This window comes from Paralichthys olivaceus, chromosome 12, assembly GCF_024713975.1.
Source record: "Paralichthys olivaceus isolate ysfri-2021 chromosome 12, ASM2471397v2, whole genome shotgun sequence".
Classification (NCBI taxonomy): domain Eukaryota; kingdom Metazoa; phylum Chordata; class Actinopteri; order Pleuronectiformes; family Paralichthyidae; genus Paralichthys; species Paralichthys olivaceus.
Genome location: NC_091104.1, coordinates 6,380,098 through 6,397,120, shown reverse-complemented (window position 1 = coordinate 6,397,120; position 17,023 = coordinate 6,380,098). Strand labels below are relative to the sequence as shown.

Below are 17,023 nucleotides of genomic sequence, written 5' to 3'. Positions count from 1 at the left end.
AAAAAGTTCACTAAAATAAATTCAAGACGATTTCGAAGGCTCCTTCAAATGCGTGAGTGCCCGAGTTGCAGAAAGTGCAGCAGCTCAAAGTTGCTAACAATGCAACTGTAAGAGTGGGACAAGCTTGTGATGCAACTCATTTCAGTTCACCTCCTCCGAATCTCTGCTTTCTTAAAGGAGTATAGAACATGTGTCGTGTCCATTGTTCTGTAAAATGTTCTAATCTGGTATGAAATGTTGTCGGCCATTCAAATTACGACACATGTTGAAATTTCAACTGTTAAACTGCTGCGCGATGTAGAATAGGAGTAAATAGACTCTCTCTCAGTACCCGAACCTCTACTGACTGACTCCCAGCATCCCTGTGATCGTTTATACGATTTTATATAATATTCTTTAACTAATAAAGAATATATAATTTTCACGAGATCTTTTCTGAGTTGTCTTTGTGTCACTAATACAAATGCCGCCATCTTGTTCCCAACTCTTGGTCTAACCAGCTCCAACCATGCAAGCTGCACAAAATAATGCTGAATAATAATAAACAATGTTAAGTGTGTTTTTTGAGGTCCGAACATTAGAGTTTAAAACACACACAAAAAGAAAACTGAGACAGTCCATGAATATAATTTTGTCTTGTCAATAATTTAAACATCTCTTGAAGATTTAATTGCTATATCAGATTGAACATGTTCTGATTCCATGAAAACAACAGATAGAAGCAATTATTTTGGGTTTTAAGAGAAAACCACCACTGCCGCTTCCAAAGCTGTGTTTAAACATCCGCTGTTATATGTTTCCCGTCTCTTCTAGCCCTCCCCTCTCCTCTGTGTTTGGGGGGGTTGAGGTTTTTCAGAACATGCCAATGACATCTAAAAACAAACACCCAGAACTGCTGATATTATGTAATTGTGGGCTCATGTAAAAATACATCAGAGTGTAATGTGCACTTGTCTCGAGTTTGAGTCTGAGTGTGGAAGCAGCCGGAGCATCGCGGTGGGCTCCAGACTTCTCACACACACGATTCACCAAATTACCAAAACAACGTTTGTTTGCTACATGCTTAGATTTTACCGAATGACTCACATGAGCATAAATGTCCAACATAATAGACGTGTACAGGTACCATGACCTCTGCGTGTGCGCCCGTGTCGTGCCAGCAGAAACACAACATGGTTCCAGCGGACCATCGACCGGAGATGAAGCTTCCACCTCCAGCTCAACCTTTTCATTGAGAACGTACATTTTGCCATCTGGGCTATGTATAGCTCCAAAATAGTATATAATGTACATCTGGAGCAGTATAATCCAGCTGTGGTTTGTAGCACATGTACAGTTTTTACCAACGTATGTTTTCTGTACAGTACACGAGGACACTATAAAGAGCCATGTGATGCCGAGAGTAAGAAATAGAAAAAGTGTCACACAGTAAAAATACACTGGTACATGTGAAAGTCCCGAATGAATGCTTCTTATGTAAAAGTATTGAAGTATTTATATCTGAAAGTAAAAGTTTTACCACAGCAGATACATGACCCCTGTGAGTGTTATATTAAATATTACATTATTATTGTTAATAAAACCATTTGCAAGCAGGATTTTAAATGTTCTACGCGGCACCTCTGGGTTTTCTAGTGGCTCGGACAAAATGGATGTGAGACTAAAGCAAAATAGCAAATTTGGCCCGAAACAAATTGATTTGACATCAAACTATTGTTTAATTAATTTCAAGGGACTTTGGGGCCTCGGACTAAATCACCTCTCCTCCTGTTCAGATCCACAAACTGTAACATGAAGAAGCTTTTGGCAGAAAGTCAGTGACCTGGGGTCGAGTGAGGGATGAGAGAATTTAACGTCCCTGTTAACAACGATTTCACAGACAAGGAGACAGTGAAGTGCACGTGACTGGAATCAAGCTCATTGTTTAGGTTTCATTTTCAAATGTATTCAATTGTGTTCAGATATTAAATGTGGGTGTTTCTTGTGATCCAGGTGCTGCTGGTGTTTACTGTTTTAATGAATAAAGTTTTTATATCAAGGAAAACTTTTCAACTCGTAGCTGCAGCCCAACATTTTGTCATGGAGTAAAACCCACATTGATTTGAGAACGCATTCAGTTTCAATACGCTTTTTTAATTCTGGATTCAGGATCAATGAAACCTGATAAACATGTACAGAGAACATGAAGATCACAAAACATCTGCAACTCTTCAAACATTCAAACAACAAGATGGACGACGTGACAGCTCCTTGGTGGCTCGCTGCAATATGGGTTACTCCCTGCCTCCTCCATGTTAGTGGATAGGACTTGAACTAAAAGTCAAAATAAACATAAAATATATATTTTCACACTGAGGATTGCGTTCATCTTTTATGATGTTTGGTTTTAATGTGATCGGACGAGTGCTTTCATCTGCAGGATCTCGATACCGCGGCTCCACCTCTAAATCACTTGTGCACAAACTCCGGCTCCAAACATGGGCTCAAGATGGCAGCCTTCATCTCCGGGATACCTTTGGGATATTTTTTTCCTAAACCCTTTTTCCCTGCAGATGTTTTGACGTGTCAGTGAAGCTGACGCACAGATGTGAATAATCAAATGAACGATGGCTGCAGTGAAAAAGGCCCATGGACTGTGACCCAGCGCGGTGGGAGGCACCTTGAAGTCTCACACCTCACAAGGTCGAAGGCCTGGAGGGATAATCAGGTATTTTTAGCACTTTGATTCCACAAGGTACAAAAATACGTGACCACCCACTTCTGCTCAACGAAAAACTAAAAGTAGCATCCAGTGGCTGCCATCAAATAAAAATCTTTACGGGTTTTGCAGCCCGGCTTCCAGGCATGTTGTTGTTTTAATTATAGAAACCAAATGAGCGCAATTTCTTTGTGTGAAATCTTCACTTCCTTTTCAAAAACCCTTTTTCAGACAGATTCCACACATTTTTCCGAGACCTTCAGGATTCCTGCTCATTAAGTCTAGTCGTGGATTTAAAAACAGCCCTGCACCACAGGGTCGAGGTTAACACTCAAATTACTAAACCTTACGTCCATCCAGACCTAAAAGTTACACATATGGAGACAAAAAAACTCCCTCTCTATACGATACAGAGAACAGCAGCACTCAGTTTAGCTTCCATTCCCACCCAGTCTCTAGACATCTTCCACTTTCACATCTGCAGCCAGGTCACATCCAGTTTCCTGCTCCCCTGTGGCCTTCAGAGCTGGCGGCTGAGCTTGTGCGCCTGCCTCTCCTTTGCATTAAAGGCATGTTTTGTGTCCTGTAGCTGGTCTATAATCTCCTTGGCCTCCTTCATCTCCACAGCGAGCTGGTTGTACTTCTCCACCAGCTCCTGGTTCTCCCTGCGGAGCTCCACCACCAGCTGGCTCAGCTCCTCGCTCTGCTTCCCGCAGTGAAGCTTCAGCTGCTCCATCTCGGAGAGCGTCTCCTCCATGCGCTTCACCAGGCTCTCCAGCTGGTCCTTGGACATCTTCTTTGACGGTTTTTCTTTCTTTCTGTCCGAGCTTCGTCTCTTTTCTCCTGTGATGTTGAGCGTCTGCGCTTGTTTCCTGTCTGGAGCGATTATTCAAGTCTAATCCTCAGTTCCCTACATGTCTCACATGGAGCGGACGTCCCTCCCTGCGCAGTAATCCCTTTAGCAGAGCTATCCTGGGAATCCTCCAACGCACACAGGTGAGACACACAGTCACAGCGTCTCCTGCGTAAATCCACTCTATGCGGAGGACGACAGTGATTGACAGCTGACCTCAGATCACTCTGTAGTCTCTTCAACTTGTCAGCAAATAAGCTTAAAGATCGACAAAGGAATTCAACATCTAATTTAACATCTCAGACAAAACAGAAACAGAGGATTCACACTTCTGTCGATGGGAGTTCTTCAGTTTTGGGGAAAAAAACATTTTAATGTGTTAATCTGGAAAAAGCTGCCAAACAGTTTCAAGAGCAACATAATCTGAGCGGAGCAGGTGTCTGGAGCCGACGCAGGAGAGGCCTTATGGAATTAGCTCTGTGGTTGTTGACCAGCTGAGCTGCAGGACTCACATGCCAGAACCAGCCCTTCCTGAGGGCCTCACCATGAGGCTAAGCATCGTGGGTAAACTGCCACACTGTTCCACTGTCCATGCCAGCGAGGACGGCCTAACAGTTTCCATGGTGACAGCTAATGCATCCAGCGCTCCGGGCAACGTGCCAAACGCGCCCCATCAGCCAGTTGGCATCGGGGGGGACAGCGAGCGCAGGGATGCCAGTGCATCAGCATGCAGAGGAATTTCCACATTGTTCCCACCGTCTGCAGAGACGCTCTGCGTCAATTCCTGGGACGGTTCGCTCAGTGGAAATCTGTGCAGATGAAGCGTGAGAGACGAGAGCGCTTTGTCATTGTGTGAAATTATGAAACAGTGTTGGGCTTGACCTTTGACCTCCGAGTGGGGGGGGACAATAACAACAGGAAACAGTTTAACAACGTCACTGAGCTTTATCTGTTGTTTTCTGCTTCAGTGTGCAGAGAAGTTTGAGCATTGACTCAAGTTCAGTAATTAAGTATTTAGAATGATATAATAAGTATAATCATTTGTAATTTATTTGAGTAATTCATGAGTTGTTGATCGCTCTGAGCAGATGATTGATCACGTCTGTCGTTATGGATCTATCAGCCGATTGGTAATAATGTGGATGTTGAGGGGAGACGGTGTGCAGGGACTGGCCCCAGCTCACCTCTGACCCTTGATAAGCGGTACAGATAATGGATGGAGGAGCTGGGGGGGGTTAACTCTGCTCACAGAGCATTTAACGCAGTCATAACACAGCCGACCACAGGCACAGTCACTACTTGTCACGGAAGATGCAGCCAGAAAACAACACCACACTATGATTTCACACATAACCGCTGTAAGTGCTGCAGTGCACAACACTGAGAAAAACATCAGTGTCTGTGTGAGCAACAATAAACAAGAAGGGACTATTTTTAGTTTTATTGTTTATTAAAAAAAGAACAAAATCAGAATTGAATAACCTTGCATAACACACATATGCATGTGAAGGACAGAAAAAAAAATAAAACGCCAGTCACCCGAAATATTCCCCGAAAACAAGTAGGGGAAAAAAAAAAACAGTCTCAGAATAAATGTTATTTCTTTTCTCTGCAAACAGGAAACTCGAGTGCAACATCAGACGAGCGACCGGTGCAGCTCGTCTTTACTCTGCAGCTCATCTCGTGTGTGAGACGCCACAGGTTCATACACATGTCAATGTTTCACACTAGAACATTGTTTTCTTACTTTTTGGTTTGTTTTTACATTTGATCAGATCAATTAGGATATTTTCCTAAATTGTCCTCAAATCCATGAAATTGAACTACATCTATAACTCCCTCATTAGTTTTTCATTATTTCTTTCACATTTTTTGTCACATTTTCGTCGGAGCCCTGCTAACATCCACCCCGGTTTCAAAAAGTACAAAATGTCTCTTCTGCATATCTTGAAAAAACAATATCTGTGTATAGATGAAATGATTTTAGTTTGATGTAGCATAGTTCAAGACAGCACCAGGCGAGCGTCATGACGGCAGCTGTAGCCTCAAGGTTCAGAGTTTGTGACCATGTGATCACAGGTTACAATCCCTGGACGTGTTTAAATAAAAAACTAATTACATCTCAGTCCGGGTAGAGAATGAAAAGCACATTTCTGTCCCACAATAACGACGAAGACAACTACAACGACTACTGAAATGCCCTTGAGCAAGGCACTGAACCCCCAACTGCTCCAGCAGAACTGCTCAGTGGCCGACAGCACGTGGCTAACATGGCAGGCAAGTCTCAGGTGCGAGTGTGTATGAACTTTACTTCCTATGCAGGCTGTGAATTCAAATGTGATTTAAGGGAAGAGTTAAGGTGAGACAACACGGTGAAATCAGCATCAGTTTCACAACAACACTCAAATTCTCGATTTACATTTTTCCCTCCACTTTCCCACATGCGAAAGATCCTCATGTTCGAAACATCCTGTTCAGTGCAAATCTTTCTGGGTGCGAGCAGCTCCGGCGTCAGAGCCTTAGTTGTTTTGTGTCTAAAGTGAAGAAAAGGGTCTTAACCATTCTTAACAGCGGTGAGGAAAGCACGCTCTGGTGACGGACAGCTCATACGTAATCAAACTACACATTTACATAACATCTATCATTGCGTGTCCATTCGTGTGATGAAGGCTTTTCAAATCTTCGGTGGAACATGTGGGTGGTGTTCGCTCACGAGTCATGTAAAAGGATTGGAAATGTTTGAGGGAAGATTTGAACCAGAGAATCGCCTCCTTCTGCTCAACAGCTACCGCCGAGGTGTCTATGAGCAAGGCACCTCCTGCTGAGCCCCAGCCAGAGTGGTTGTACTGGGGAGCTCCCAGATGTGCTCTTGAGAAGCTTCCCTGGATAAATAAAGGTAAAATATTCTCACTAACTTTGTGCCTGAGACCGGTGATCGACAGATGACGTCCCAAGTCGAGCCAGAAATGTCAGTTCTTGGTTTAAAACAGAAATAAAATATCTAAGAACAGCTGTTGTGGGGAATCCCCTCTCTTGGTGGAGAAAGAAAGGCAGAGCAAAAACTACATGTGTCCCATCATCATGAGTTCTCAGGAGGGGACGTGGGGGCGGGAGGGGCCCCAGCATCATCCTTTGTTCTCCGGCTGTGAAGGGACCGCTCTCGTGTTGTTGGCCAGAGAGCTATGTAGGTGAGGGTTATCAGGCCGGCGCCCTACTAAACGTAGAACTGGTGCAGCGCCAGCTTGTCCATGAAGGGCCGTACCAAGTTGTCGGTGGCAAAGTAGAAGACCAGGCCGAAGAAAATGGAGATGGGCAGAGCGGGGAGCGCCTTCTTGAAGATGGCGAGGAGGAGGAGGGTCAGACAGAGGCCCTGCAGACAGACAAAATAGAACAGGAAGTAACACAATGAGTGCTTGTGTTCCAAACTAAATCAGCTCTGTTTATGGATCTCATAGCGTGGGCTGGGAGACGCTGACAGACACAGAAGAGGTTGTGGTGACTTGACACCAAAATAAGCAGCTGTGGTCACTCACAATGAGGATGGCGACAAAGCAGGCGAGCGTGGTGTTCCAGTCGCCGCTGGCTGCGGCCGAGGCCTTTCCCACCAGCATGCTGTAGAAGATGAAGTCTCCGAGCCCGAGCTTGACGCCCCCTGAGAACACGGGACGACACCACATTCAATTCAAACACAAGATCTGCTTCGGCCCCACGCCCTCCAACCCCTATAGAAATCTTTTCTCAACTGTAATTACTGTACAAACGAAAGCTCCGACCCCATACTTACTGAAGCTGTAGGTTAGAAAGAGCGGCCGCCCTCAAATAGTACAGACACGAAACCCAGTAATTCCCATGAATAATTGTTTCCTAATCTGCTCCGACTAAAAACAGTCCACAGCCGAACATGTAGTCGTGATCACAAACACGCCAATTTCACAGAAACGAGAACACATAAAAAAACATTCCAAAAATATTTTGTGCGTTTGGAGAAGAGGGAACAGAAAGATGCTGATTACACAGTGAGGAGGAGGAGGAGGAGGAGGAGGAGGAGGAAGTCAGATCATCTGCGTTTGAACACAACTCGGCTTCATGTGAAATCTACAATATTAAACCTAGAAATTAATATTTGAACTTTTTAAGCCCCCTGTGCACAGTCTCATGGCTAAAATAATAATTTAAATGTTTCTGCTGTCAACACTCACTCTCCTCGTCGTCATCTTCTACGGGAGGACGTGCAGAGGGCAGCTCCTGGATCTCCCGTCTGGTTTCGTCCGTGGACTGGAGCGGTCCCAGCTGGTGCTCCTGCTGGTTGACCCAGGTGGAGGTGAAGCCGCCGTCGTCCTGTGATGGACTGGAGGGGCCAGGAGACGCCACGGCTGCAGACGAGCGTTATCAGTTAGACTAAACAACAATCCCCCCACAAACACACACACACACACACTCTAACACACACTCTAACACACACTCACCTTCTTGGGGCTGTTGTTGTTGCGGCGAAGCTGCTTCTGTCGAGTTCCTCTTTGGCCTGTCTGTGTCGGCCATGTTGACGAGCCACACCATTGTAGCTGGGGAAGAAGAGAGAGTCAAAATGTCAGTGTTAAGGTTTGTTCTACGAGAAGAGTCAAAGGAGAATAACAAATTAAAACAGCTTCAATGTCTTGGACAGCCTGATTAAGTGTCTGTCTTACAGGAGTAGATGAGAGCTGGGAAGATGGGCTCGTTCCTCTCCTGAGCCGTCTCCACCAGGATCCTCAGGGGTCCTTTGGGACAGAGCACCGCTAACAGATCTGTGAGAGGAGAGAAGACAGACAAGCGACGTGAGCAAGATAAACAGAGGACACTTTGAAAAGTCAAAAACACATCAGGCGGACATCTGTGAGATCAAAGGCCGGGACTTTAAGTCAAACTGGCTCCGGCTGAGTGGGGAGCTGGTCTACAGGTCGAGTGGTTATTTATCCCCACCACGTTGGCATGGCAACTAAAATCAATTAGCCACAATCATTATTATCCAGAACCCAACTCTTCCTGTCAGCAAGAGGGAAGCTGAAGAGAAATTGGTCAAGCAGCTGATTTGAGTTCTGCTTTTCCAGACTTCCTTTCCTGGTAGATTGGTCTTTCATCACACATTTGTTTAAAGTGTTTGAGAAAAGCTTCAGGGCTTGACGCACACGTTAACTTTCATCACACCAACTGCTGGAGACAAAAAGAAATCCTTACAGCAACGAGATCGTACTGCAGTCGTGTTTCGTGCTGCGTTCGATGTTCTGATGAACCAGGCTTTGGTTCAGACGTCTTTGCTTTTTATGATTTTGAAAAGGCTAAACAGGAGCTAAAGTGTTTTTTCTTAACTCGTGTTAAAAAAAATAAGAAAATAAAAAGATTCTGTATTTTAGAAAGAAGTAAGTTAGATTACACATTTTGAGTTTTCCCTTTTTCTTCAAGCACTAAAAGGAAGCAGATGGACGTAGTTGATTAAAGACGTATTTCTTCCTTAAAAGCAAAAAGGTCAAAGCAAGAAGAAGAGGAGAGGATTTACCGTAGACTGATATGACAGCTAATATAAGCCAGGCGGTCCACTCTGGCAGGTACTTGATAAAAACCAGGGCCATGAGGGCACTGATCATGATGAGGTAGGCCTGCTGAAGCCTCAGAGGTCCTTTCCAGTGAATACACATCATGCCCACGACTCCGAAGTTCCAAATGAGTATCGCCAGGGTGAAATAGTCCATGGCCACATTGTAGGTCTTGAAAACCTCTCTGTTGGACAAAGCAGAGACACGGTGATAATACCTGGAGAGACTCCGTCCACCATCGTCGAGAACTGACAACGTGACACGAGAATCTATGAAAGGTTTGGGAAACGAGATCAAACGTTCGGTGGCTTACTTGAGGTAGATGTAGGAGAAGAAGAAGAGCAGGAGGAGAGAGGAGAGGAAGAGCCAGCCTTGGATCACCTGTGAAGGACACGTCATGGGAATGTTTCAACTTGCATTAATCTCGTGTTTGTTTTAAACTACCAAGACGACCAGGTGGGTGGGTCATTGACCTGATGTGCTCTGCCCCACCTGTCTGGAGCTCAGACTGTTTGGCTTTCACAGGAGTTTAACGGATTAAAGGTTTAAACCATTAAATATTAGAGGCAACTGTCATTAGTTCAAACTCAAACAGGTTATTTTTTTAATTAGTTTACCTCCACAGGAATGTGCAGCTTTACAGAAACTGCTTCATTAACATTTTCTTCACTACTCTGGTAGTTTTGCTGAAGAGCAACTCACACATCTCTGAAGCAGGTTGGAAGTGACACATCTGAATGTAATGCGGCCATTTTAACGGGAGGTAAAGTTGTACCTTGTAGCAGCGGTACTTGTATAACAGCACCAGCACCAGCGTCATCACGATGATCACTGTGATCATGATGGTGGCGTTCAGGATGGAGTTGAGCGCTCGCTGTCCCACCGTGTCGGTGTCTTCGGGAAACGGCGTGTAGATCCTGAGGGTGACATTTCAAACAATAGAAAGTGTTGCATGATGAAAAAGGTTTAAGGACTCTGCAGTAATGATCTTATGCAATTACACTGATGTCTTGGTTTTCAAATGATGTAGGACAGATACAGTCTATGTTGCATTGACTCCACCTAGTGGCGCTGCAGTTGTATTGCTTGAACACTGAATATGGAACAAGTGCCACATTATTTTCCAGCCTATCACCATCCGGCAGCACTTACAGTCTCTGCCCGTCGTTCTGGGTGTAGAAGCTGACGGACTTGATGGTTGCCACGACAACCACCATGCAGAGGGTGACGGGAACGAACAGCATGATGACGTGTTTGGCCCCGTACTTCAAGGTCAACTCCTCATCCTCGTCCTCCTCGGTCTCCACCACACGTGGCGGTCGAGTGGCGGGAGGTTGTCCGTTCTGCTCCGGTCCGCTGCCGTTGCCACCCACACCCGCGCCTCCCCCATTGCCGCCTCCTCCTTCAGCTCCTGAACTTCCCCTGGACCGCGCTCTGGTCACCCCGGCCTCTTGTGGCTGCTGGGCGGATTCAGGAGGCGCACTGGACTCCTGTTGGTCCTGCGGATTGAGGGGGAAATTATTTCTGAGGAATTTCTGTAATACTTGTGTAGAAATAGTTTAAAGGGTATTTCTATAGTTATACAAACAAATACAAAGCAATATATATATATATATATACAGATGATTATGAGAGTGATGTTATTTTGCATAGCAAAAATAACATCAGGAATTTTCAGAATCAACAAGATCAAGCCTGTTGACCAAGTATTTCATGAGGGAAGAACCTATTCAATTTTAATGCGGATCCGGATCAGGGGGCAAAATCCAGGAAAAAAATGTTCACACTTAAATGTTACGATCCATGGCGTTATGTCAACAATTCATCGATCTTGATGAAGATCATCAGGCGTTTTTAGGGGACGGATATTTTTGAGTGTGGCTGCAAATCCAAATAAAAATACGGATCTAGTGAATTTCATGTGGTCTCTTGAGGTATGAGCTCTTTGAGTGAACTTCTAGTTCTAGCTGTTGGCAGCTGATTTCATAATATAATCTGTGTCGGCCGTTCAGAGCTCAACTGGCATTTACACTCACTACACCAGTTCCTTCACAGATAACAACACTGAGCTCATTCCCGCCCACCCCGAGGATCTGTTCAGTCAGGAAAAAGAATAAACTGAAAATCCAAGGAGACTCTGTGAACTGTAACTGTCGGGCCATCAGGCGAGTCGAGACATGAAGCCATCCCATCAGGTTCAGAGAAATGAAAACAGGAGGCATCTCCAGGGACTGATCTGAATAGTGAAAGCTGCTACAGCTTTTATAAACAGGCTGTTGTACAAAATGACCTCACTGTGTGGTTTGCCGCATTGTAGCTCAGTCCTGGGAATAAGGCCAACGTTCGGAACAAGGACACAAAAGACACGGAGTACTTCACTGAATCAGTGTAAGTTGACTGTTTGTTGGGAGCGGTGATTCTGTGACGGTAAAACAAAATGTGTTAAACGTCCTTTATAGCCTCATAGTGACCTGAACGACCCCCCCCCCACACCCACACACACACACACACTGAGAGTTATTGTTGTGCTGTACATACACAACTGTTGTGGTATAAACACAGGACAAGAACTGCTGAGCAGACAGTGACAAAAGTAAAAAGTACTTTGACCCCTTGAATGCACCAGAGACCACACCTATATTTAGTGAGAGCAAAGACAGAACTCTCACGTTCATATTTCTACTTTGTTCTGACATCTCTTCTTCCTTCAGAGAACTTAATATGTGAAAGAAATAAAGCCAAAGTAACCTAAAACACACTGACGGTAATGTGGCACTGAAACACTCAAATGTTGGCTAATCATTACCCAACACACAGATGCTGAAAGAGCAACTGTTTTCTCATACTCACCATATTGTTTTCAATATCCATTTCAATGTTGTTCACCATCGTTGGCTCGGCAGACACTTGTCCTCACATGCAAAACAAATTCTCGTGCCCTGGTGAAAGAGAATAGACGACAATATTCAGTTTATGACAGCTACAGGGGCAACAAATCCCCCCCCCCCCAGAACATTTAAATAATTACTCTGGAGCTGTTGTTGTACAAGTTACACTGATGTGAGATTTAAAGAAGAGCAGATTGATCTTGAGTCTTGTATGTAAATTCACTGAATGGAAATTTCCCAATCTCCTCTTCTGAATTATGAAATCCTCTCTTTGAGTGTCACAGTGTTCTTTTGCTGAGCTGGAGTGGAGAGACAGTGACTTCTGTACTAAAAACACGGAATGTTTCGGCGACACCAGTCGTTTAAAATTCAGATTTGTGTAACTCTTTTATTCTCTAGTCACTGTGGGTGATGACGGCCCGACAGTTTCTCTTGACACAGTGAGAAATTTCAAGCCCAACTCCCCTCACCTGTGTTTAACATCAGATTCCTCAATCTAAGTCTGACTGTGACTCTGTGGCTGATAAAACTCTTCCCCACAAAACACGCATAAGCAATTTAAGCCATATGAATATATAAAACGTCTTTAAACAATTATTTAACAACAATGATAATACTGCAAAGGTCCAACATGGTATCGATGAACTACACCCTGAAATATACAGTTTATCACAGTATATTTAAGAGCTTACTATAAAAAAAACTATATCAAGATTAAAATGTTGTATCAGTCGATGTCGATAGTTATCGTACCTGTTCATTAAACCGGGTTAAAGACTGAATGAAGACTGAGGTTTTTAAACTCATCTTCTGTCTTTGCAGTTCAACGGCTAATGTGCGACCGTTCTCACACTGTATACATCCTCCTCACACTGTATACATCCTCCTCACACTGTATACATCCTCCTCACAATGGATATATCATCCTCACTGCACATATTATCTTCCTCAATGTATATATTATCTTCACACTGTATATCATCATCCTCACAATGTATATTCCTCACTGCACATATCATTTTCACACTGTTTATATCATACTCAATGTATATATCCCCTTCACTGCATATATCATACTCACACTGTTTGTATAATACTTAATGTTTATATAATACTTAATGTATATATCATACTCACACTGTTTATATAATACTTAATTTATATATAATACTCAATGTATACATCCTCCTCACACTGTTTATATAATACTTAATATATATATATATCATACTCAATGTATATATCATCCTCACTGCTTATATAATACTTAATGTATATATAATACTTAATGTATATATAATAATTAGTGTTTATATAATACTTAATGTATACATCCTGTTTCCACGTGTTATATTTTATATGACAGGTTTGTGTGATTCTCCTGGTCACAGCAGCGTGTGAGGATTATATCCAGATAAACACGTCAGTTGTAAAGTGAAGCGATGACTTGTACAGTGAATATAAAAATATTAAATACAGTCATTAAATAAACCGTCAGACATCAACCTGTGGACATCAGATGGAAAACAAGACGTGAGGGCTGACTCCAGGCGAAACGTTCACGTGACCGAAGGAAACCGTGTAAAACTGATGACTGATGAACGAGCGAAGGTTTAATGAGACTCGTCGCTGACGCTGTTAGTTAATTGGGCTAAAGTCGAGCTAAGCGCTTCGCTGCATTCACGCCCGATCCGGGGCTGCGCCGCTAAAGCAGCTAGTTAGCTAACAGAGTCCTAACGGCACAGAGGGGCAGCGGCCGAGCTAGGTGGCTAATGCTACACGGCGGTGCTCACAGAGAACACGAAGAGGCCGGAGACTAAAGAGACCAACTCACCTTCTACACGCTGAAGACAAGCTACGGTGTTAGAGTCGAGGGTTTGAATCCCGGGTGCTTTCCCCTCTTTGTTGTTCCTGTGTGTTCACTGAACATCCGGCCGCCGCTGGAAACTACTTCCGGCTTCTGCCGCCGCCGCTCACCGGGGCGCGTCCACGGCCGCAGCGGGTGTTTCGCGTTTCTCTGTGTCCACGTTTATCTTGTTATCGATCCGGCGGAATAATCAATTCAACACCGTGACTCGGAGATTTAATTTAAACCAACGACGAACTGAATCACAACCGTTAGGAAATAAAGCGTGGCCGTGCTGCGTTCACGTCCCGCGGCTGGAGCTGGGGTACGGTGGCCGAAAGAGCACAAAAAAAAAAAAAAAACACTACGACTAAAGAAATCACACAACAAATGTAAAATAGATCAAATAAACATGTGCAAATTAAGAAAAACAACTTTATTCATTTAAAGACAAACGCAGTGAAACAAGTCACAACACATGAAAGTACAGAACAAACTTTTATTCCGTTAGTTCAATGTGAGGAGTGACATTAATGAAGTGTTGAGTGTGAACAAATCAAATAGTTTGACATTATTCAGTCAGGTCCCTCTCTAGTTATTGGATGTATTCACACTGACTCAACATGATGATATTAATGTCTCAATATTGTAAAGTTTTAAGTTTTAGTCTTTATTTTCTTCATATTTAAATGTACGGAGGAACAAAAACAATCTCACTAAGCATTGCACTGTCTATGATTGTGTATGTGACAAATCAAACAATCTTAATCTTCTTGATAGAAAACACTGAATTAATTTGACCCTTGATTTAATTTGTGTAAAAAAATCAAGTTAAGTCAAGATAATAAAAATATATAAAATGAAAGAAAGAATGCTGAGTATGACAATTATATTACATTTTCGCTGTGGTGGTTTTTAAAGATAATTATTTAGTGGAGACAGATTTTAAAGTTTCATTTTGTCTCGTGAACGCTGCACACTGGAGCAAACGCTTGTTTTCTCCCATCCTTCCTCCTGCCACGCGAACGCAGCGTCAATGGTGCCGTCTACTTCCTGGTTCAGAGGTCAACCCGCAGAGAAGAGGATCCGAGAAACGTCCACGAAAACCGACGGAAGAGACTCGACGACATGGTCAGTGAGCGTCGGTGGTTCGGTGTTTGTCCGGTGAAACGTGTCCGTCGTGTTTTTCTCAGCCGGAGAAACGTTCGTCGAAGACGAAACGTCTCCGTTAGCACGAATGTAGCTGCAGCTCGAGCCGCCACAGACACAAACACGAGAATGAAAACACGAGTTCGTGTCATTTATTCACCGAACTGAACACGAACCGGTGTTAAAGTGTGAAATATAAAGTACCGGGAGGTTAAACTGGGACGCTACCGTCACTGTTCGACTCCTGCTGTTGTGGATTTAAAATGTTGAAATGGACAGAGGAGGATTTTCATGCGTTCGCTTTGTGAAACGTGAGAAAACAGAGATTAACAATCATCCAGAGTTCAGTGCTGAGAGTTTTCTGTGATTTCAAAAGAGGAACAACAGCAAACATTCAAGAATCTAAACTCATTCAATGTTTGGCACTTCTGCAAAACTCATCTAATAATTCACAAATGAACTTATTCGTCGTTAAAAGGTCAGTTTGTCGTTTTGCTGTTTTTATTTCACAATGTGCGTAAAGTTTAAAATGATTTGTTTGTATGCAGAGGATAAATAAATACAGCAGTTACCGGTTAAATAAAGTGAAGCTGCAGTATAAAGTGTCCTGATATGGAAATACTGTTGTTCAGTAAGTACAGTACTTCCAATATAATTTGTAGATACATGTTTTAAATACGCTGTTTAGAATTACTGACAGTCGATGTCTTCAGTCTATTTTCTATGATAATTCACTAATCGCCTGCTTTTATTCCCGTCTTACATCTCAAACATCTTAACAATCGCCCATCACCCGTTAACGAACCATCAGGACTCGAAGCAGGCGCCTCAGAAAGTGTGTACAACTGTGAATATGTGAATGTTGTAATGTTGAGGTGAACAGTCGAGCCACAGTCTTAACAACATGCGTCTGGTTCTTCAGTCCCACACCATCCTGCTGGTGCAGCCCACCAAGAGGCCCGAGGGGAGGACGTACGCTGATTACGAGTCGGTCAACGAGTGTATGGAAGGTGAGCCGATGGAGTACCACGTCATTGCTCTGAATATAAGTTAAGATACGATAAGACTTTATTAATCCCGAAGGAAACTCTTGTGCCAGCTCGCTGCAAGATTACAGAACAATGTAAAGTAGAATAAAACACAGAAAAGATAAATAAAAGCACAATAAAGTAAAATATAAGTGTATAGTAATGAAATAAAAAAGTGTATTGAGAGAAACTAATACTACAGTGGCTGTAAGTAGCAATGAAATGACAAAAGAGTAAGTAATATGGGAAACTGCAAATGATATTGTAATAAAATACTGCACATGATATTCTTTTGAATACAGATATAAGTACATTAACTGAGTATTTATCTGACAGTAAGTGATTTTTCTCTCATGTGGGCGATCAGGTTAACAGATCTTCTCTCCTGCAGGCGTCTGTAAGATGTACGAGGAGCATTTGAAGAGGATGAACCCCAACAGTCCGTCGATAACGTACGACATCAGCCAGCTGTTCGACTTCATCGACGACCTGGCGGACCTCAGCTGTCTGGTGTAAGTTTGGAAGACTGGGTTCAGTCCGTCAACACTGCTGGTGACGAACCAGCCGGAGAGGTTCCGGCCGATACATATGCTCGACCAATTTGTTTTGTTTTTTAGAAAAAGTGCAAACGTAGATGATCTTTGCTCCTCAGGTATCGAACCGACACGCAGACGTACCAGCCGTACAACAAGGACTGGATCAAGGAGAAAATCTACGTGCTGCTTCGCCGCCAGGCCCAGCAGGCGACCAAGTGAAGCCTCCGAGGAGCTGAGGGGACGGTGGAGAGTCCATGGGAGGGGTGTGTGTTTGTGTGTGTGTGTGTGGGAGGGGGGGGGGGGGGGTAGTGTTATTTTTACTGTGTGTAACTAGTGTTTACAAAGTTTGACCCAACTTGTTTTTGAAAGTATTTTTTCTCCTTCACGGAGGGGAGGTGTATTTTCTATCTTAATGTTTGACTTATTAATAAAGATTTCATTTTGAATAAGTCTCT

General features: G+C 43.5%; 2 protein-coding genes across 4 annotated transcripts; one reads left to right on the top strand and one right to left on the bottom strand.

The window, feature by feature from the left end:
• Window positions 1-4,982: 4,982 nt before the first annotated feature.
• Window positions 4,983-14,591, bottom strand: psen1 (presenilin 1). Its single transcript, XM_069535410.1, has 11 exons — window positions 13,844-14,591; window positions 11,972-12,060; window positions 10,274-10,620; window positions 9,897-10,038; window positions 9,435-9,502; window positions 9,085-9,305; window positions 8,237-8,335; window positions 8,018-8,113; window positions 7,751-7,924; window positions 7,085-7,203; window positions 4,983-6,921 (listed from the first exon to the last, which is right to left on the bottom strand). Exons 2-11 carry the CDS (start codon window positions 12,008-12,010, stop codon window positions 6,766-6,768), a joined length of 1,461 nt encoding a protein of 486 aa, XP_069391511.1. The 5' UTR covers window positions 12,011-12,060; window positions 13,844-14,591; the 3' UTR covers window positions 4,983-6,765.
• On the top strand, window positions 14,148-17,018 carry LOC109644832 (enhancer of rudimentary homolog). 3 transcript variants are annotated; one of them, XM_020110289.2, is made up of 6 exons: window positions 14,160-14,180; window positions 14,887-14,986; window positions 15,816-15,839; window positions 15,927-16,014; window positions 16,424-16,544; window positions 16,685-17,018. In XM_020110289.2, exons 2-6 carry the CDS (start codon window positions 14,984-14,986, stop codon window positions 16,785-16,787), a joined length of 339 nt encoding a protein of 112 aa, XP_019965848.1. In that variant the 5' UTR covers window positions 14,160-14,180; window positions 14,887-14,983; the 3' UTR covers window positions 16,788-17,018. The 3 variants fall into 3 exon arrangements, with proteins under 3 accessions (XP_069391513.1, XP_019965848.1, XP_019965849.1); XM_069535412.1 differs by lacking the exon at window positions 15,816-15,839 and having other exon boundaries at window positions 14,148-14,180; XM_020110290.2 differs by lacking the exons at window positions 14,160-14,180; window positions 15,816-15,839 and having other exon boundaries at window positions 14,868-14,986.
• The last annotated feature ends 5 nt before the right edge of the window (window positions 17,019-17,023 follow it).